Source organism: Ursus americanus, chromosome 14, assembly GCF_024610735.1.
Source record: "Ursus americanus isolate L20-20 chromosome 14, mUrsAme1.1.p, whole genome shotgun sequence".
Classification (NCBI taxonomy): Eukaryota; Metazoa; Chordata; class Mammalia; order Carnivora; family Ursidae; genus Ursus; species Ursus americanus.
The window spans coordinates 55,585,263-55,606,851 of NC_142140.1; the positions used below are offsets into that span (position 1 = coordinate 55,585,263).

Sequence of the window (21,589 nt, forward strand, 5' to 3'; positions counted from 1 at the left end):
CTGTACTTTTCGATAAAGGACGCTGATAATAAGACCTCCACCCCCTGGGAACTCTAGGGTGAAGAGTAATGATAAAGGGGAAATTAATCACTTTTAGAGTATAGGGCGATGGGTAAGAATTCCAGGTCTGGTTAAATCCCCGCTTTGCCCCTTACTGGGCATGTGGCCGTGTAGAGCAGTTTAACCTTCTGTTTCCTCATCTGTGAAGTGGGAAAGCCAGTCCCACCTACCTTATAGGGTTTTGGCAAGGATGACGCGAGGGGTGAGTAAAAGACCTGGATTGTGCAACGCCGTGAATCAGTGTTAGTTATTGTTACTATTTTTCGCCAAGTGGTCTGGCCGCCCCTCCCCCTAATGGTGATTCGAGAAACTGCGTCCGAACGTAGTGGGCGGGACTTTCGGCAGGTGCAGCGAGCGCGACAGGCTGGTGCCCCGCCTCCAGCGCTCGGCTTCCCGGTCTTCGTCGGCACTCGCGCTTGGGACACTGAGATCCCCAGGTTGGTCTGGAGAGAGCAGTCAGCACAGCGACTGGGTCCTGCCGCGGCCTCTTTAAGACTGCTCAGCCGCCCGAAGCCGCGGGGGCCCAAGGCAGCACCAGGTCGCCGCGGAAGCCCCGCCCAGATGGGCTGGGCGGGCACAGCTCAGGCAGCTCTGGCCAATAGGAAACCGACTTTGCAGCCGCGCCGCTCGTTGATCTTCCGTTTCCCAATCTGAGTGGGACCGAAAAGGAAGGCTCGCGGGCGGGATGCAGGGTTTCAGAAAGCACCGCTTCTTGATTTTCTGTTTCCGTGGCCTAGTGGGGGAATGTGAAACGAGCGGGCGGGTAGATGCAGGGCTGGATGGCGTAGGGTTGGTTCTTGAGCATGTCTGGGGAAAACGAGAACTTTAGTGCCTAAAGAGAAATAGTAGGGGAGGAAGGTCAAGTGGAAAGGGATTACGAAACCAAATTTCTGATATCCCTCTACTGCGCCCCACCTGGACAGAGGGTAAACTGAGGCACGCAAGGCCGAACTCTGAAAGCAGAATTGAGACCATTGATCTCTCTAGCCCCTCTCCCCAGAATGAACCCTGGTGCTTCCTGTGCACTACCAGAGCATCCCCGACATTCCGCCCCACACCCGCGGCTCCGCCTCCGGCCCCCTCCCCCCAAGCGGGTCGGGGGAGGAGACGCAAGTTCTGGCGCGGGCGGCGACGGCTAGCAGTCACCGCCTCCTGCTAGTGCCAGAGCCAGGCGGGCAGCGCGGAGGCTGCGGTGGCAGTGGCCGCGGAGCTGGCCCTGCGGGGCCCCGGGGGGGAGGGGGAGCCGCGAAGCCCCCCCGAGGCCGCCACCGCCGGGCCTCCCCTCCCCCCCCGGGCGGGCGCCATGCGGGGGGGCCCGGGCGATGCGGAGCGGCGGCAGCGCTGGGGTCGCCTCTTCGAGGAGCTGGATAGTAACAAGGATGGCCGCGTGGACGTGCGCGAGTTGCGCCAGGGACTGGCCCGGCTGGGCGGGGGCGACCCGGACCGCGACACCCAACAGGTACCCCCGCCGAGACCCCAGCCTGGCGCGCGGAGCTCCGGCCCTGCGGGCGCCGGTAACCCGAGCCCCTGAATGGAGCGCCGCAGCCGCCAGCGGCTGCCTGTGGCTGCGCTCCAGTGCGGGTGCCCAGCCTGGGTGTCTCTGCCCCTTCCCCCTGCCCCGCGTGTCTGGGCCTAACGGGTTCGCCCAAGACAGAGCCACGGAGGCCCCAGGCCTGCAGTTCAGCTGCCAACACCCGCCCCCACCCTCCTCGCCGGTGCCGCGAGGGTGGGGGATGTCTGCCAGCGAAACGAGCCGGGCTGCTCTCCTGCCCACTGCCCCGGACACACCCTCCTCTGAACTCTTTGCCCATCCCAAGACATACCCCTGCTCCTGGCCTCAGGAGACACACCCTTTCCCATCCTCCCTTCCCTGCTCTGGGCACCCACTGGCTCCCAGACAGCTGCCCCAGCCTCTCTATGTTTACATTTCCCAGGCCTGCCCTTTCCCTGGCCTGGTTTAATGCCCCAGGCTACCCTAGCCAGGACCCAAGGGGCGGCCCTCAGCTGGGGATAGAGCAAAGCAGGAACTTGCCGCTAGGCCTATACAGGTGTCCGCTACACCTGTAGCCCCAGATGCCACTGGAGTGTCTCTCTCCACAGCATCCTGAGACCTCCAGGACAACCTCCCACTTTCCAGGTGGGAAACCTCTCACTGCCCCACAGTGCCCAGAGCTGTCTCTCATGGGGCTTCTGAAACTGCCATACGGATGGGGTTGTTTGTTTGTTTGTTTGTTTGTTTTAAGAGACAGCTGGGAGGACAGGCTTTCAAAGACAGGAGCCCAAGGCTACCTACCACTTCCCAGTTCTGTAACCTTGAAAAAGTTACTTGACCTTGGAGAGCATCAGTTTGCTTGCCAGGAAAAATGGACAACTGCTTTCCACCTTGCAGACCTACTGTGGCCTTGGGCATATTGCTGAGAAGTGAGCTGGCTGATGAAGGGGTGACTTCCCCTGCTCCTGTCCTTTAGGTGCTGAGGGCTCTGCATTCCTGGGCTCTAAGCTTGTCATGCCCCCTGCAGCTGGGGAGCGGCCTCCTGGAGCTCCCTCGTCCCTTCCCCCCTGCCAGGGCATCTCCCCGGAGGGTGACGCTGACCCAGGTGGTGGGCTGGACCTGGAGGAGTTTTCCCGCTACCTGCAGGAGCGGGAACAACGCCTGCTCCTTCTGTTCCACAGTCTGGACCGGAATCAGGATGGTAAGGCCCAGGGATGGGCTGCGGGGGCCCTGGAGACACCAGTGGGGTTAGAACTGGCAGCGCTAGGAGGAGGGGGGAGGGCCACTTCTTCCTGATGACTCACAGGCTATTTTGGGAGCTCTCCTCACCCCCCAGCTAGGTGGTTGGGCCTGTGGGCCCATCCCACCTCCTTTCCCTTCTGGGATGTGACCCCTATTATTACCCTCAAGTTTCTAAGGAACAGAAATGCCCCATATTGCTTCTGGATTCCCTATGAGGCATAGACGCCCCCCATAGCCTCTTTTGGGTCCCTAATATTGCCTCGCAACCCCCTATGGCATAAGGACCCCCGTAGTTATCCCTGGATTCATTTTTTTCATTCATTCATGGAACAGAGGAACCCCCCAACATTGCCCAGTTCCACCTCTCTGATGCCAGTGGGTCACCACCCCCAACCCTGCTGCAAATCTCATCCTGGGGTCCTGGATCCCCTGGGCTTCCTAGACCATCCCCATACTGAGCTGTACAGCATCTGGGCTCCAGGGTCCCCCCATGCACACACTTTTCTGACCCCCTCCCCAGGTCATATCGATGTGTCCGAGATCCAGCAGAGTTTCCGAGCTCTAGGCATTTCCATCTCACTGGAGCAAGCAGAGAAAATTCTGCACAGGTGAATAGCTGGGGGTCCAGAATCCCAGGTAACTCGGGTCCCCAGGGCCCCTTGACCACCTTGAGTCTCTAGGCCCCAGACCCAATCCCAGGGTAGGCGGAGCTGAGAGGTGGGCTTGGCAGGCAGGCAAATTCTGGGCCAGATGATTTACTTCTCTGAGCCTTAGTTCTCCCCTTTGTAAAATGGTGAGCTCTCAGTGCACAGGAAGTCATTCTACCCCCAAACCAACTGAACCTCACTCCAACACCCCCTGCTTAGCCCCAACACTGATTCTGCCCCCACCTTGCCCTGCATCCCCAGCATGGACCGTGACGGCACGATGACCATCGACTGGCAGGAATGGCGCGACCACTTCCTGTTGCATTCACTGGAGAACGTGGAGGATGTGGTCTATTTCTGGAAGCATTCTACGGTGAGGTGGGGGCAGCTTTCCTAGCGTGGTGGCTGGGACTGGCTCCGGTTTCCCCTGGGCCTGGAGGGGCTGGGTCAGGAGTCTTGAGAAGGAAGAGCCACGGGGAACAGCCAAGGGATGAGACTCTAGTCATCTCTTCCTCTGACTGGACCTCAGGGGACTGGGGACCCATTGGGGGAGGTCTGTGATCGGGCTGGAGCCCTTCAGACCTGACCTCGGGGTGCTGGGGGCAGACTGTGGGAGGTGGGAGTACAGGGAAGGAAGAGCTCACCAGATGGGGCACCCAGCCTCCAGCTTCCACCACAGCTCCCCTTCTGCTGGCTTCTTTTTGCCTCAGTAAATGGTCTGCTGCTGAAGGGACTCATTAGAAAGCCACCTTCTTTGGAAGATCCACTGAGATCCAGCGGAAGTTGGGGGAGGAGGTGCTCTAGATCCTCCCTTCTGGGTGGGAATCTCTGAGTGATGCTTCCAGTAGGATCTGATGGCATCTGGAGGGGAACCCCCCAGTGGGATCTGGTGAAGTCCTCTTGGGAGATCCAGACATTCCCACTCTGGGGATCCATGAGGGACTTGGTTGGGAAGTCTATAAGTGGATTCTAGGGGACGGATGATCCCTGGGGGGCAGATTTCCTGTAGGATCTGCTGAGGCCCTGGGAGGGATCCTCTGGTCTCCTTACGTGGCAGGTCCCTGTGGGATCTTGTGTGGCCCTGGAGGGATCTTCTGGAATCCTCATCCAGGAGACCCTTGGGTGTGATCCTTCAAAGGGAGCTGATCGGCTCTGGAAGCAATCTTTATATGGTAGATGCTTGGGTAGGCTGCTTCGGTGGGATTTGGTGGAGGTGCCCGGGAGGAATATTGGGATCCTACGTGGGAGTCAGGTTGGATGTTTTGCTGGGATCTGGTAGGGGTCCAAGACGGATCTCCTGGGCTCTTCAAGTGAGATTTATTGGATGCTTTGGGTGTCCTGGGATTCATGAGGGAGACACACCTATTTAGGGCTAAGGTACATCTCCCTGCTCCTATGATGGTGTGACACCCCAGTCCCTGCGTCCTCAGGTCTTGGACATTGGTGAGTGCCTGACTGTCCCTGATGAGTTTTCAGAGCAGGAGAAGCTGACTGGCATGTGGTGGAAGCAGCTGGTGGCGGGTGCGGTGGCAGGTGCTGTGTCGCGGACGGGCACAGCCCCTCTGGACCGCCTGAAGGTCTTCATGCAGGTGAGGGGCCCAGGAAAGCCCCACGCCCTCTCCCAGGCCTGGGCCCCAGAAGGGGACCCCAAAGCCACCTTATCTCCCCACGCAGGTCCATGCCTCCAAGACCAACAAGCTAAACGTTCTGGGGGGCCTAAAGAACATGATCCAAGAGGGGGGCATGCGCTCCCTGTGGCGTGGCAATGGAATTAACGTGCTCAAGATTGCACCTGAGTCGGCCATCAAGTTCATGGCCTATGAGCAGGTAGGGGCAGGTGTGGGAGATGTGAGCTAGACTTGAGGGCTGGCGGGATTGGCTTGGGGGCAGGGGATGTCTGCAGGACCCCAGGAGTGGGCATCTGTTCCCCTGTGTGGTGCGCACAGCAGGAGGACCTGAGGTCCTGCCCACTCTGTGTCTCCCACTTTCAGATCAAGCGGGCCATCCGGGGGCAGCAGGAGACGCTGCATGTGCAGGAGCGCTTTGTCGCTGGCTCGCTGGCCGGCGCCACAGCCCAAACCATCATTTACCCCATGGAGGTGAGAAGGAGGGACTCTGGCCGAGGCGCCATTGCAGGGTGGGGGGGCTTGCAGTAACCACGTCACTCCGTGGTGTGATAGGCATTGGGATTGTAACCTTACCTCTCCTTGATTCGGACTGTGGCTCGTTAGAGAAATGCTGTTTCATCTGTAGTCTGTGTGGGCATTGCAATTTGAGATGTGACTTCTAGGGATGGTGGTGTTGATCACAACCATTTAGGCGGCAACTGTGGGGGCCCGTTGTTTATGGACACGCCTCTTCTCAGGGTCCTGATTTCCAAGCTGTTTGTTCCCAGTGGAATCATTTCAGGTTTCAGGTTGTGCAGTATGTCAGGATTCTGAGTGATGGAAAACTCAAATCACATAAATGAAGTCTGAGGTAAGCAGTTCAGGACAGGTATGGTGACTTCAAAGTGTTAGAGGCCGAGGTTCCTTCCCTCTATCTTGTTCCAGCACTTCAGAATGTAGCACCCACCTCAGGGACCAAAATGGCTGCGTGTGCTCCAATCATCACATCCATTTTCCAGTCAATAAGGAAGAATAGACAAAGGAAGGAACACCTCCCTGCCTTTAAAGATACTTTCTGAAAGTCACACATACCTGTTCTCCTGCTGTTTCATTGACTAAGACTTAGTCACATGGCCATAGATCTAGGGGAAATGAGAAATGTAGTCTTTATTTTGAGTAGCTGTGTGCTTGCTGAAAATTATAGTTTCTATTATTAAGGGGGAAGGGAACAAGATATTGGGAGACAGCGGTGGCCACCATATGCAATTCTGGGAGATGTAACCATTTCAAGGCATAGAGATTTGGGGACAGCAGAAGATTGTAGTGTAAGTGGTTTGTGAAATTCAGTTATTGCCAGGGTAGATCCTTCTGGGAGGAGCTATTTCTAGATGACTGCACTCCTGGGTGCAGTGTTTCTGGCAGCGGTTTTCCCAGGGATAACCAAGGTCCTCCCCAGGTGCTGAAGACGCGGCTGACCCTGCGCCGGACGGGCCAGTACAAGGGGCTGCTGGACTGTGCGTGGCAGATCCTGGAGCGAGAGGGGCCCCGCGCCTTCTACCGCGGCTACCTGCCCAACGTGCTGGGCATCATCCCCTACGCGGGCATCGACCTGGCCGTCTATGAGGTCTGTGGGCAGCCCGCCCCTCCCGCCTTTTTTCTCCCCTGTGGGATTTGCCCACAGGACGCCCCTTTCCCAGAGGGCTGACTCAGTCAGCCTCCGTAGCTAGGGGTGGAGAAGCGCCATGGGCCTTGGGATCCTGGGGAACCCCTTCAGCTGTTGGACTCCCCAACTCTTTCACCTTTACCCCTGTGAGAATTCTTCCCAATTCCGTGTACAGTTCAGCCTTGCCTTGCTAGGCCTCGGGACCCGGGAAGGTCAGGGACCACTGTAGGTCACAGAATCGTGGGAGAAAGTGAGCTTCAAAGACGCTTGTCTCCCCAGAGCATGTATTGGACCCAGCCAATGTCTTCTTCAGGGCCTACGTATTTCATAGAAACCACACCCCATGGCCAGCATCTCAGGGCCTTTATCAAGAGAGGCAGGAATGGGGCAGGGAGTTTGACTTCTTTTCCAGCGGTCATGACTTTTCTCTTCCGCTGGTGGGATCGCCAGGTTCTCCCAAGTAGCACAGCCCCAGATGTCCCCGGGCATCCCCCAGAGGCTCTGTGTGCAGGACAGAGCCAGCTTCACGGGCAGGGAGCCAGTGCAGTCGCCAAGGGCCCTATGCTCAGAGGGCCCGGCTCTTGGTTTAATACCCTGCTGTTGCCCTCTTGAAATCCCTAATCATCTTTGGACGAGGAGCCTTACATATTTTTATTGTGCACTGGGCCTCGCAAAATGATGCAGCTGGTCCTCCTCTCCAACACTCCCCACCTGCCGCCCATGCCCGACTCCCCAGCACCCAGCACCTAGATGGCTGCGTGAGACAAGGCCACCACTCATTCACTCACTTGCTCATTCGTTCACTCGCTCACTCAGCAACGATGTACCAAGCATCCCAAGGTACAGGGCCAGCATTCAGTAAAAACAACACGGTCCTCGCTTCCCTGGGGCACCCACTCCAATAAGCAAGGAAGTCAGTCCAAGGGCTAACAAGTAGTTTCAGATCCTGCTATGTTCTCAGGAGAGGAAAAAACAGGATGTGTAATTGAAAGTAACAGTGGGCAGGAGGGGGTCGAGGCAGGCCCCTGAGAGGCGATGAGCGAGGCCCCGTGAACAAGGCCGAGGAGGCAGAGATCTCAGCTCCAGAAGCAGGACTGGATTTGGCCTGTTGGAAGAGTGCAAGTCTTGCGTGGCTGGAAGGATCCAAAGAGTCAGCAAGAGCTCAGCGATGTGGCTGGTTTCTCCTGAGTGCAAGACGCAGCCACTGGGGACTGTGCATAGAAATTAGACATAACATTATTCGATCCATTTTTCACCCAAAAAGGGAGGTGGGAGGTCTAAGTGGTTTGAGAAACCCTACGCCCTCTTGGAATTTCAAAATTTAGGTTAGTCCCTTAAAGGCTCTGAGAAGTCTGCAGAAAAGTGATTTCACTGTTTTTTTGTTTTGGGGTTTTGTTTGGTTTTTGTTGTTTTTTTGGCCCAGTGTTGGTCATCAGAACTTCTTTTCAACAGAACAGCTCTTAAACACTCATTCAACACCTATTTGGCAAATCCTGCTCCAGCCCCAAAAGAAGGCTATTAAAACGTCAAAGACAGTAATGGTGAACACTTGCTTCCAAGGCACCCACTCCTTGCCCAGCCCAGACATCACTCATCTATCCCAGCCCCGAGTCCCTCTCCACACACTTCTGGGCAGCTGTTACCAAGGGGTTAGAAGTGACATAGGAAATGAAGCCTAGGACCCATCCCAGTCCCAGAGCAAGAAAGAAGGTCCTTGCGGAGAGGCTTCATAAGGGGTGGGCTGCCCAAAGACCAGGCTCACTGCTCTGGACTCCGGTGTGGCTCTGAATATTGACTCCCACCTTTCTTTTGTGGCCTTGGGCAAGTAACTTCCCCACGGCCTCAGAGCAGGGATGTGAGAGCACATGGTTTGGCAGGAAGGTAAGGTAACCAAAAAGGGGGGCGTTCGTTCCCTAGGGCTGCCTAGCAAAGTACCGCAAACTGGGGGCGCAAAGCAACAGACCTTTACTGTCACAGTCCCGGAGGCTGGAGTCTAAACTCTAGCTGTCGGCAGGGCCCCGCTCCCTCCAAAACCTTAGAGGAATCCTTCCTTGCCCCCACCAGCCAGGGGCATCCCTGCAGTGTCTGCATCTGTCGCTGTATGACTGCCTTCCCTGCGTGTGTCTCTGTGTCTGTCTCCTCTTCTTATGAGGACATTGGTCATGTTTGCTTAAGGGCCCACCCTACTCCAGGGCGACCTCATCCTAACTCACCGCACCTGCAAAGACTCTATTTGCAAATAAGATCACAATCTGAGGTCCTGGGGGTTAGGACTCCAACATATCTTTTGGGGGGATGCCATCGAACCCATAAGGGCGTGTTATCAAGCAAGTTATCATGGTGGGCGGGTGCAGCGCCATCCCGGTGTGGGGGCCTCTGGAGGCAGCATAGAACATGCCCCACCGGGGAGGCAAGGGAGCTGGGGTATTGATACACCACGTCAGTTGTCTGACGCCCGCTGCTGGGGGTGCGGGTTCCCCGGCCCTTCCTGCCTATTTCTGGGTCCAGCGAGAGTCCTCAGGCAGCGCTGTGGACGCTGGCAGGTGGGAGCCAGCAGCTTTGAGCTGAATGGGATACGGATGGGGCGTCCACGTTGGGGAGCGTATTCGTTTCCTACGGCTGCTGTGCCAACCGACCGTCACCTTAGTGGTTTAAACCAGTGCATACTCATTATCTCACTGTTCTGAAAGTCCGAAGTCCAAGATGGGGCTCACCAGGCTAAGTCAAGATGCTGGCAGGGCTGCATTTCCTCTGAGGCTGCGGCCGTTCCCTTGTCTTTCCCCCTCTCTAGCAGCTGCCCGTTTTCCTCGGCCAGTGGGCCCTTCGTCCACCTTCAAAGCCAGGCGCACAGCATCTTCCAAGCTGTCCCCCACCTCTGCTTCTATGATCCCCTCTCTTCGGACTCCTACAAGGAGCCTCGCGATGACATTGGACCTACCTGGATAGTCTAGGATGATGCCCCAGCTCCAGGCCCTTAACTTAGTCTCATCTGCAAAGTCCCTTTTGCCACGTGAGGTACCATATTCCCAGGTTGCAGGGACAAGGGCATGGACAGTAGGGAGGCCGTCCCCCCTCATGCCATGGAGGGTCAAGGTGAGGACTGAGCAACAGGACGCAGGTACCGTGCTCGTGGGGCACCTGGGAGGTACCAAGCGCTCAGCTGGTACCAGCCCTCAGGGGGTGCAGAGGCCAGCCAGCCGGGCCTTGAAGCCAGGGTCGTGGTGTTACCCAGTTCCGATCCAACCCACACTCTCCTCCCTTCTTCGCCCCTGCCAGACCCTGAAGAACCGGTGGCTCCAGCAATATAGCCACGACTCGGCCGACCCAGGCATCCTCGTGCTCCTGGCCTGCGGCACCGTCTCCAGCACCTGTGGCCAGATAGCCAGCTACCCCCTGGCCCTGGTCCGGACCCGCATGCAGGCCCAAGGTGAGGCCTGGGCGGGAGGATGGGGCAGGGAGAGCATCACCACTCGGGCCCCACCTACCTCCCCATCCCCAGCTCCTCCTCCTGGGTAGGCAGGTTCCCAAGCTGGGATCCTTCTGGATTTGGACGGCCTTCACTAAAGTCCCTACCTTTCTCTGGGCCTCAATGTACCCATTTGTTCCATTTGTGACACTGGAACGGGAGCCCATCCCCCGCACCGGAGAGAGGAGAGCCCATGCAGGGAGAGTGCCCTAGCAAGCTTAGCTGGGAGGGCTGCTACCTTGAGCTCCCGTTTGCAGGGCTGGGTGACAGTGAGGGAAGGAGAGGGAGGATCTGGGTAAGGAGGGGCGGGGCCAGGCTGGTTATGGGTTTATTATTTTCCTCTGTAGTTTTCCTTAATGGGTTCCCCCCCCTCGCCCCCCACCACATTCCTGAATCTGTTTGGGGAGTTTCCTTGGGAATTTTAGCATTTGTGTTCTGTGATTCTCTCTGGGGGTGTATCAGTGCACAAACCCCGGTTCTCACCCTCCAAGAGCTCACAGGCTGGAGAGGAAGCAAGATGCTGAATAAATCATTCCGCAATTAAGGATGGATTTAGGGTTCAATGAAGGAGAAGAGAAAGAGCCAGACTTAGGCTGGGTGCCAAGGACAGCGCCCCCGAAGAGCCTGCTTTGGCACAAGGGTTGGAAGGCAGAGAAGAGTGAGCTGGGAGAAGAGGCAGGGAAATGAGTTCCAGGCAGAGGAAAAGTCTGTACCCTCCCCCACCACACACACACATATACCTTCTCTGTTTCTAATCGTCCCCAAACCTGGGCCCTCAAGATTGGGGCGTAAAGGTGAGCAGCCATTTCCAGAGCCAGGAGAAGTGTCGACTCTGAGTGGTAGGTCCTGCTATTAAGCTAACCCTCCTCCCTCGTGCTGCCACGGCCACAGGCCCAGCCCTGGGGAGTAGGAGGGGAAAGTGAGAGGGGCCCTTTGGCCTCACCTGGCCTCCCCACCCCTCCCAGCCTCCATCGAGGGCGCCCCCCAGCTCTCCATGCTGGGTCTGCTCCGTCACATCCTGTCCCAGGAGGGCGTGTGGGGCCTCTACCGGGGCATTGCCCCCAACTTCATGAAGGTTATTCCGGCTGTGAGCATCTCCTATGTGGTCTACGAGAACATGAAGCAGGCCCTGGGGGTCACGTCCAGGTGAGGGACCCAGAGCCTGACCCACCTCAGATCCCTCACCCTAATCATGACATCCCCACACCTCAGCCACTGGAGACTGATGGCCCAGCCGATGGATCCCAGGGCTCCCCACACCAAATCACAGGATCCCCACACTTTATCCACTGGGTCCTGCACCCCCATATCACAGCTACTGGCCCCCCCACACGGGGTCTTGGACCTCCATGACTTAACCACAGGATCCCCCACAACCCAACTAATGGATCCTGATAACCCAGCCACAGGAGCACATATCACCATACCTAAATACCCAGACCCCAGCTCCCTCAGGCCCCAGATCCAGCACTGGGTCCTAGATCCCCAACCCCACTGGCGGATCCCAGATCCCCATGCTTCCAGCCCTGGATCTCCAAGCTCGGCCACTGGATTCTGGATATCAAGAAGCCTCAGCCACCGGATCCTGACAATGCAATGCCTAGATCCCGGGGCCCCAGCCACTGGATCCCAGATCCCCTCACCCCAACTACTGGATTCCTGAATTCCTTTATCTTGACACTGAGTCCCGGATCCCTCTGCTTTGACTACTGGATTCCCTACATTTCAACCACTACACCCTCAACCCCCAACCACCGGATCTCGGATTCCCAAGCCCTGACCGGCTGGATCCTGGCGCCTAAATCCACAATGTGAGCCCAACGGCAGAGCGAGTGGGTCCTGGCGACTGCAGCTGTTGGACCCCGAACCCCTTCACCACAGGCACTGGATGCTGAAACCTCACCCATAGGAGGTAGACCCCCCCCCTTCCAAGCACTGGATCCCAGCCCCTTAACCCCTGGATTCTGACCGGAATCCTCCCAGGCACTAGATCCTGAATGCCCAGACTCCAAGTCTAGATAGATCCCAATAGGCCAATCACAGCATCTGGATCCCCCGTGCCCCTGTCCCAGACATATCCCAGAGCCCAGGGGCCTCCCCCCCATGATGCAAAGCCCAGGGTCTAAGGAGACTGGGGGAAGCGTAGGTCCTGGCCTCCTGCTTCCAGAAAACCCATGGGACTTGTCCAAAGTCCTGACATGGCTAGAAGCCGACAGCTGGGGGAGGAGATGCCCCTCCCACGCCCTAGACAGAGGCTGGACACCCCGCCACCTGCCCTGCATGGCCGCACCTCTGGCCCTGTGGGAAAACTTCCCCCCCATGCTCCCCACAATGCTCTACGGTGTCTTCCATTCCCTTCCCACCTTTAGGCCGATGATAACCTCCAGTCACTCTTTCTTGGGGGCTGGCAAGAGGGCAGTCTGAGGCCAGAGACATGTTAAGGGGACCCTCCCCAAACACACCCCAGCACTGCCAGCCTCTCTCCAGGCTTCAGGGTTGGGAGGTGGGAGCAAGTCTACACAGACTAGCCTTCCCTGGAGCCAAGCATCCGATTATGCAAAACAAACAAGCCAAATCCCCCAAACTCACTCCAGGTCTATTTTTCTACCAGAGTGGAGCAGACATTCCTCCCCGTCAGATAACCCAAGCCCCCAGCACCTCCCCACGACCCTGTACATTCTGCACTTTATAGTTGGGTTCTGAGCTTAGCATAGTTGGGGGACCCCTCCCGTCCCTCCCAAGTCCTTGGGGAACCCCATGAAAGGACTACAAAAGAGCAACCGGGTTGTTTGGGGGGGCTGGAGGACCCCCCCATGGCTTCCTCCTTCCCCCACCTACACCGTGTCCCACCTCCCTGCCTGCGTGTGTTATTTCAAAGGAAAAGAACAAAAGGAATACACTTTCTAAGCTCTTTCATTGTGGTTTTTACTGAAAGGGGGTGGGTTGATGTGGGACCACCTCAAACTACCCACAGGGAAGGGACATGGGCCATCCTCTGTTGCACACAGTTCCAGGAGACCAGGAAGTGACTTCCTCAGTTTCCATAGCTTGAAGCAGGGGCAGGGAAAAGCCCACATTCATGGGCCCTTTTTATCCCCCCCCCATATCTAATTACATAAGGGTATTTGTTTCCCGGGCCGCTGTAACAAATTACCACACATTGGGGCTTAAAATGACACGGTTCTTAGATCGATATATTTTTTTATTGTGACAAACTAGACATCACATAAAATTCACCATCTTAACCATTTTTAAGTGCATAGCTCAGTTAAGCACACTCACACTGTCGTGCAGCCACCCCCACCCTCCGTCTCCAGAACTTTCCGTCTCCCCACATGGAGACTCTGTCCCCATGAAGCACAGACTCCCCACCCCGTGCCCCAGCCCTGGCTCCCACCAGCTCCTCTCTGGCTGTGTGGACGAGACTCCTCTGGGGACCTCCTGGGAGGGGGGTCCTTCTGGGTCTGGCTGCTCTCACCAAGCATAGTGTCCTCAGGGTCCCTCCATGTCGTGGCAGGTGCCAGGATTCCTTCCTTTTTGAGGCTGAATAATATTCCAGTGTGTGGATGGACCACATTTTGTTTATTCATTCATCCTTCAATGGACACTTGGCTTGCTTCTACCTTTGGCTACGGTGAATCAAAAGCAACAGGAATTTATTGTCTGCCAGTTTCAAAGGCTAGAAGTCTGAAATCAAAGTGTCAGCAGGCTGCAGTCCCTCTGAAAACTCAGGGAGGATCCTTCCTGCCTCTCCCAGCTTTTGGCAGTCGCCAGTACTCAGCATCCCTTGGCTTGTAAACCCAATCAGTCCAATTCCCGCCTGTCTTCAAATGACCAGACTTTTTCCTTTTACCATCTGCCTTTACGCTGCTACACTTGGGGTAATTTTTTACGCAGCAGTAGCTGACCGATACACATACACATGCATAGCCAGGATTTTCACACACTCAGAGCTGGACTTAAGCCTTGCTCACTATTTTGCAGTTTACTTCCTTTAAATTATGTCCTGAGGATCAATTCCCAGAAGCAGGATTGCTGGGTCAAGGGATAGGACGGTTTCAGGGTCATGCCACCAGAGAGATCAATACACACGGCTACCAACAAGGAATTAGCATTCCTAATTTTACTTCAGTCATACCAGCATGGAGTGTTACCACTTTGATTTGATTTAATCAGGCCAGTCAACAAGTATTTTCTTGTCCACCTGCTTACATCCCATTACACCATTTGGGTCTTAGGAACTGATGTGTGGTGTGATAAACACAGACTGCTTTTCTCTTTCTGAGTCTCCCCAGCCATAAAATACGGGATGTTATCATTGACCTCTTTAAAGGGAAAAGAACTTACATTTATTGACCACGTACTCCATATGCTGGCTCTGCGCTCAGCCCTTTTACTCATCATCTATTTACCGGACACCTACTTTGTGCCAGACCCAGTTTTGTGCAATGCACAGCAATCATTGCTCTCACAGACCCCACATTCCAGTGGGGAGGGACAAACACACAAAATAACACACGTGAGTGAATGTGTAGCCGGGTAGAAAGCAAAGGCGCTATGGATAAAAATAAAGTGGGGAAGCAGAGTTTACATCTTAAATAGTGGTCAGAGGAAGCATCAGGGAGAGGGTGATATGTGCATGAAGATTTAAAGACAGTGAGAGGGGCGCCTGGGTGGCACAGCGGTTAATCGTCTGCCTTCGGCTCAGGGCGTGATCCCGGTGTTCCGGGATCGAGTCCCACATCAGGCTCTTCCGCTATGAGCCTGCTTCTTCCTCTCCCACTCCCCCTGCTTGTGTTCCCTCTCTCGCTGGCTGTCTCCCTCTGTCGAATAAATAAATAAAATCTTTAAAAAAAAAAAAAATAAAGACAGTGAGAGAGGGAGCCCTGGTGATGTCCAGGAAAACATCATTCTAGGCAGAGGGAACAGCCAGTGCAAAGGTCCTGGGGCAGCACCGTGCCTGGCGTGTTGGAGGAACAGGGAGGGGGCCCGTGTGGCTGGAACAGAATGGACAAGGGGGAGAAAGGGAGGAGGGGAGGGGAGGGAGGGGACCGGGCAGGTCATGCAGGGTCTTGTGGGCCAGAGAGAGGACTTGGGCTTCTACCGCAGGGAGCTGGGAGCCCTGGAGGGCTGTGGGTAGAGGAGGGCAGGACCTGACAGAGGTGCAACGCCCTCTGGTGGTTATTATGGGGAGCACAGACCCGGGGCAAGAGTGCCGGCCCAGAGTGGAGGCGACTGCACTAGTCACAGTAATCCATCATGGGGCTGGAGCAGGGTGGAGGCCACGGACATAGTAAGCAGCAGCCAGACTTTGGATATATGTTAAAGGTTAAGCCAAGATTTGATGACAGAGTGTGGGCAGGGGAGAAAGAGAAGAATCATGGGTGACATCAAGATTTTGGAACCAAACCACGTGGAGGATGGACGTGCTCTCCATGAAGACCCATTGCATCCCCTTGACACGATGTGGTAGAGTTTATCATTACTTCCAATTTACACATGGGGAAACTGAAGATCAGAGAGGTAAAGCAAATACCCCAAGGTCACACAGCAAGAGTTGTCCTAGATGGGATTCAAACCTAGGCTGCCTCCAAACCTATGCATGTCTCACCTTGGGGACCAACCATGTCTCTCCCTCCCAGAGCTCCAGAACCTTCCCATTCTCCCTCGCTGTTATCTCCCATTGCCATGACAACGACACACCTGCACTGGTTTCCTATTGCTGCTGGAACAAACCATCACAAACGTGGTGGCTTCAAACAACACAAATGCATTATTCTAGAGGTCAGAAGTCTGATACGGATCTCACTGGGCTAAAGTCAAGCTCCTCTGGAGGCTCCAGGGGAGCATGTGCCTCCTGGCCTTTCCCAGCTTTGAGGGTCTGCCTGCAGTCCACGGCTCCTGGTTCCCTCCTCCATCTGCAAAGCCAGCAACGGTCAGATGGGTCTGTCTCACCTTGAATCCTTTCAACACAGACTGTTCTGTTTCCCTCTTCACTGTTTAAGGACTCAGGACGTTAGACCCATGCAATTTGTCCAGAATAATCTCTCCATCTCCCCATCAGCTGGCTAGCGACCTTAAATCCTTCGGCAAATTTACTTTCCCCTTTGCCACGTAACAGGGCAAGCTCACGGGTTTAGAGGGATTTGGATATGGACATCTTGTGGGGGACACCCTCACTCTGCCCACCACATCCAGTGAGGTCACAAGGGCCTCTGTGACCTCATCATGCCCCAGTGCCCAAATTTACAAGCTGGCCCTCCCACATGGTTGCTGGATGGGCAAACCTGTCACCAGGGATTTGAACCTAGGTGTCCTAATCCTCCAGCTGCCATGGGAGCCCAGCCTGAGGAAGCTCAGAAGCCTTGCTCGAGCGTCCAGACCCTGTTTAAGAGGGTCAAGGCCTTACTCACCAAAGCCCCACCTCCGACCCTGCCCCCACCCCCCTCCCGGAACTTGGGCTGTACACATGTATATGGGTATGTGTTCGGGCACGTGCGTGAAAATGACCTGGAGCATCTCCCAACGCAGCAGGTGAGTTTGAGAACTGCAGGTCTGCCAGCACCTCCAGCCTGAAGCCTGGGGTAGAAGGCCATGCTGCCTGCCCCCTTTGCCTGACCCAGTCCCCTCCAAGCAGATCTAGATTTCCGCCTTGGAGCAGCGGGGACCAGGGTGGGCCTTTCACCAAGAGGGGCTTCTGGAGACGCAGGGAAGGGGCTCCAGCCTAGCTGAGTACGGGTGGGAGCTGGGTCTGCCCTGCAGGTGCTGGACACAGGAGAGCAGCTGATGGTCCCCGTGGATGTCCTCGAAGTGGATAACGAGGGGGCCCTGTGGAAGTTTCTGCTCTCGGGAGCCATGGCTGGGGCGGTGTCCCGCACTGGCACGGCCCCTCTGGACCGAGCCAAGGTGTATATGCAGGTGCGCGGGGAGCACAGCGCTGGAGCCTTCGGGGTGGGGCTGGATGGAGGCGGAGCTGATAGGGTTCAGGATGGGGGAGAGGGTGCAATTGGAAACAGGTGTGAGGGTGGGGTTGGGATGGGGGTTGGAGTCAGGAGGAGGCTGAATCGCGATAAGGGTGGGGGTTGAAGTTGGGGATGGCGCTGGCGCCAATGGGGACCCAGCAGGGACTTGAGTAGGAGGAGCCAAGAGACCGGTACCAGGGACAGGGCTGGGTTGGGGATAAGGGAATTGAGGATGGGGTCTTTGGATGGTTTTGAAGGCAAACTAGAACAGGTAAGGAGAGGAAGATGAGGAAGGAGATGGGCACATGGGTCTGCATTGTGGTACAGCGCTGTGAGATCAGCTGGGGATGGAGCAGGAGGAGGAATGGGGTTGGGTAGCTGGGGATGGGATGGGGTTGAGCTTCAGGCTGGGACGGAGGTGATTGGGTCGGAGGTTCTTCACAGGGCCAGTGGCCTCCCTATCCCCAGGTGTACTCCTCCAAGACTAACTTCATGAACCTGCTGGGGGGGCTCCGGAGCATGGTCCAGGAGGGGGGCTTCCGCTCCCTGTGGCGGGGCAATGGCATCAACGTCCTCAAGATTGCCCCAGAGTATGCCATCAAGTTCTCCGTCTTTGAACAGGTGGGCGGAGGGAAGGGGGGGACGCTTTGCCCAGCCCCACCCTTCAACCCAAACCTCTCCTACACCCCCTGGCAAGCCCAGATCCTTACCCAAGACACACTTTCACCCTCTGGCCCCAGACCCAGGGTGGGTTTCAGCTAGGAAGAAGGTTAGCAGTTCTCTCCTGCTCCTCTCTCCTGCCCCAGTGTAAGAATTACTTCTGCGGAGTGCATGGGTCCCCACCCTTTCAGGAACGTCTCCTTGCTGGCTCCCTAGCTGTGGCCACCTCCCAGACACTCATCAACCCCATGGAGGTAAGAACATCTGGCCCCTGTAAGATGAAGCAAGGTGAAAATTACCTACCAGCTGCTCCGCTTCCTCCTCCTCGTTTTCCCCTTCCCTCCTCCCCCTTGTCTTCTCCTTCATGTGAGGTGTGTGTCCAACTTGTATTCCAAATGGCTCCCCAGTCATCTCAACAACTATTTACTGGATGGGTCCTATCCTTTAGCCCCTCAATGATCCAAGATGCCACCTGTGTAATTCACTAAATTCCTGTGTGTATTTGAGTGTATTTTTGGCCTTTCTCTTCTTATGCTGCTGTGTCTGTCCATGCACCAATGTCTTTTTTGGGGGGGGGGGGTAACAATTAGATTTTATTTTGTACAGGAGATTTAGATTTACAGAAAAAAGTGAGCAGGAAGTACAGAGTTCCCATACACCCATACACCAAATATACAGTTTCTGTTACTAACTTCCGTCGTGGGGGGGACATTTGTTGCAACTGATGAGCCGACATCGATACATTATTATTAAAGACCATAGTTGCCATTAGGTTCACTCTCGGTGGTGTACATTCTTCGGTTTGTACAGATGTATACGGGGACACACACCCACCCTTAGGGTGTCATACAGAGTAGTTTCACGGTCCTAAAAAGCCTCTGTGCTCCACCTACTCACCTGTTCTTGCTTCTCCCCTGAATCCCTGATCGTTTCATTGTCTATATAATTTTACCTTCTTTTTTATTTAATTTTATCAATTTAAGTGATCTCTACACCCAACATGGGGCAAGAACTCACGACCCTGAGATCAAGAGTCACATGCTCTTCCGACTAAGCCAGTTGGGCGTCCCTACAGTTTTACCTTCTGTCTTTAATTTTTGGGGCTTGATCTGACGCTTTCACATCCCCCATCCTTGCTCTTCTTTATCGGTTTTCCAGGTTACACCCCCCCGTGGTTTCCCATATAAACTTTAGAAGTAACTTGTCTAGTTCAGAAAACAAAGTCACCTATTGGTATTTTTTACTGGGATGGTATTCAATTTATAAATAAGCTTAGAGATTTCTGCCATCTATATGAGGCTGGGTCTGGTATCCAAGATCATTTCCATTTGTTCAAGTCTCCTTTTATGTACTTTAATGGTCTTTTAAAGGTTTCCTCATGTAATTCTTACCCTTGACTAAGTTTCCTCTTCAGTGCACTTGCGTTCTATTGCTGCGTAACATATTGCCAGACTCGGTGGCTTAAAATGATACAGACTTATTATCTCTTATTTGTCTGTGGGTCACGCCTGGGCACTGGCTAGTCAGGTCCTCTGCTCAGGGTTTCAACAGGCCAAAATCAAGGTGTTGGCTGGGCCACAGTGAACCCACCAGAGGCCTGGGTCCTCTGCCAAGTTCCTTGGTTGTTGGCAGGATTCAGTTTCTTACGGTTGTAGGACTGAGGTCCTCAACGCCTAGAGGCCGCCCACTGTCCCTGCCACGTGGATCTCTCCACAACAGTCTGCTTGTTTAAGACCAACCGAAGAGTGTCCTGGATGCTCCCAATCCCCTGGATTTCTTCTGTCTTTGGCAACAGACTCTTTTAAAGGGCTCACCTGATTTGGTCAGGCCCACCCAGGACAATTGGTCTTGCTTCACTTAAAATCAACTGCTTAAGGACCTCCGATACATCTGCAAAATCCCTTCACCTTCGTCATGTCACCCAATCACATTCACAGGCCTTGCACACTCTCATGGTCGGGAGCATGCATATCAGGGGTGGGAATCTTGGGGACCACCTTAGAATTCTGCCTACCGCACTTGGTATTTGGTCTTTTGGGTAATTGTAGAGTTGCCAATATTTTGATGTTGGGGCATTTCGTACAAATTACGCTATCTGGCTTCTCTTCGATAACTGGCAGATGTGGCCACCTGGGGTCCGCACCCCCGCGGCAGCATGTCTGGCTGCCGCAAGGTGTAAGCTGTGACTCCACTCAGTCCACGCCACTCCCCTTATCCTCTTGGCCTCTGTCAGCACTTGGGCTTCTGAACCCTGGGTTGAGAGCTCACACAGGCCAAGGGATTGCATGGCTCTGGGTTTGAAACGGAGCTCTCTGCACTCCTAAGCTTCCATTTCCTCAGCTGTAGGACAGAAATGCTGGTGGCCACTGAGGGTCGATACAAGCATTCGATCAGATGTGCCACCTCCCTCCTCACCCTCCCCAGGTACTGAAGACGAGGCTGACCCTGCGCCGGACGGGCCAGTACAAGGGGCTGCTGGACTGTGCAAGGCAGATCCTGAAGCGGGAGGGCACCCGTGCCCTATACCGCGGCTACCTGCCCAACATGCTCGGCATCATCCCCTACGCCTGCACTGACCTGGCCGTCTATGAGGTGTGGGTCCCACAGACGGGTGCCACGAGGGGTGTGAGCACAGGCCCATAGTGAACTTCCTCCTGACTCCCTTCTCTTGCAGATGCTCAGGTGTTTCTGGTTGAAGTCAGGCAGGGACATGGAGGATCCCAGTGGCCTGGTCAGTTTGTCATCTGTGACACTGTCCACGACCTGTGGCCAGATGGCCAGTTACCCGCTGACGTTGGTGCGCACCAGGATGCAGGCCCAAGGTCAGACTAGCCCTCCCCCGCCGTGGCCACTGTGCATGCCCCTCCCCTCGGCCTTGACTCTGAACTTTCTCATCCCCCAAAACTGACTCCCAAACTCTCCACATCTGATCCTGGCCACCTTTGCTGACCTCTACACCCACCAAGACTCACCCCCAGATTAACGCTACAAACCTCTGAAATGAGCATCTTCCAGCTGACTCCCACAAGCAGCCCCCCCCCAATGGGACTCAAGCCCCCACACCGACCTCAAGACATAGGTTCCCAAATCCTCTCCCAACTTCTCCAAATTAGACCCAGCCTGTATTTGGCTCCAAAAGTCAAAATTCCTAAAATTCCTAACTTCACTAAACCCAACCCTTAGACATCCCAATGTCATAACCACTTCCCCACTACTCTGGATACTCCCCAAATGGACTCTCAGCCCCTAAACCAATCCACAAACATCCAAGTAAGTCCTTGGCCCACTACCCTAATCTTGACACTTTCCTCAAACCATCCCTTAGCACACTCCCCAAATCTCTGGCAGATCTTAGAAGTTCCCTCCCAAATAAGCATGAACATTTTCTAAGATGTTCCCCAAAACAAATACTGAGAACTCCTGCTTGAGTTGATCTCCCTCTCCCCAAACTCACCAATTTCCTCTAAAAGTCTTCCAAACTCCTGCCCAACTGCCCCCCAGACCACGGCCCCTGGCTTCACCCAACCCCCACCATTCCAGCTCCCCAGGTGGCCCGATCATTTCTGGCAGAAGCCCTGAGCTTGTCCCTGTTCCCACAGACACTGTGGAAGGCTCGAACCCCACCATGCGCGGAGTCTTCCGGCGGATCCTGGCCCAGCAGGGTTGGCTGGGGCTGTACCGAGGCATGACTCCCACCTTACTGAAGGTGTTGCCAGCAGGTGGCATCAGCTACGTGGTGTATGAAGCCATGAAGAAAACCCTGGGTGTATAGGTAGTGGCTAATCGACAC

At 55.3% G+C, this 21,589-nt stretch overlaps 2 protein-coding genes across 2 annotated transcripts; both read left to right on the forward strand.

The window, feature by feature from the left end:
- Nucleotides 1-1,209: 1,209 nt before the first annotated feature.
- SLC25A23 (solute carrier family 25 member 23) lies at nucleotides 1,210-11,791 on the forward strand. Its single transcript, XM_045776727.2, has 10 exons — nucleotides 1,210-1,519; nucleotides 2,627-2,753; nucleotides 3,315-3,402; nucleotides 3,703-3,814; nucleotides 4,872-5,030; nucleotides 5,116-5,268; nucleotides 5,433-5,540; nucleotides 6,505-6,672; nucleotides 9,988-10,138; nucleotides 11,143-11,791. The coding sequence occupies exons 1-10, from the start codon at nucleotides 1,364-1,366 to the stop codon at nucleotides 11,325-11,327; spliced, it is 1,407 nt and encodes a 468-aa protein (XP_045632683.1). The 5' UTR covers nucleotides 1,210-1,363; the 3' UTR covers nucleotides 11,328-11,791.
- A 4,719-nt stretch (nucleotides 11,792-16,510) lies between these two features.
- On the forward strand, nucleotides 16,511-21,571 carry SLC25A41 (solute carrier family 25 member 41). Its single transcript, XM_045776707.1, has 7 exons — nucleotides 16,511-16,711; nucleotides 16,940-17,095; nucleotides 17,608-17,760; nucleotides 17,946-18,053; nucleotides 20,224-20,391; nucleotides 20,474-20,621; nucleotides 21,399-21,571. Exons 1-7 carry the CDS (start codon nucleotides 16,511-16,513, stop codon nucleotides 21,569-21,571), a joined length of 1,107 nt encoding a protein of 368 aa, XP_045632663.1.
- Nucleotides 21,572-21,589: the final 18 nt, after the last annotated feature.

Excerpts from the sequence above, each read along its gene's own strand:
- SLC25A23 (XM_045776727.2), top strand. The coding sequence starts at position 1,364 with ATGCGGGGGGGCCCGGGCGATGCGGAGCGGCGGCAGCGCTGGGGTCGC. Across the intron at positions 5,269-5,432 it reads AGTTCATGGCCTATGAGCAG|ATCAAGCGGGCCATCCGGGG; the intron begins GTAGGGGCAGGT and ends TCCCACTTTCAG. Across the intron at positions 5,541-6,504 it reads CCATCATTTACCCCATGGAG|GTGCTGAAGACGCGGCTGAC; the intron begins GTGAGAAGGAGG and ends GGTCCTCCCCAG.
- SLC25A41 (XM_045776707.1), top strand. The coding sequence starts at position 16,511 with ATGGGAGCCCAGCCTGAGGAAGCTCAGAAGCCTTGCTCGAGCGTCCAG. Across the intron at positions 16,712-16,939 it reads AGCATCTCCCAACGCAGCAG|GTGCTGGACACAGGAGAGCA; the intron begins GTGAGTTTGAGA and ends TCTGCCCTGCAG. Across the intron at positions 17,761-17,945 it reads AGTTCTCCGTCTTTGAACAG|TGTAAGAATTACTTCTGCGG; the intron begins GTGGGCGGAGGG and ends CTCCTGCCCCAG.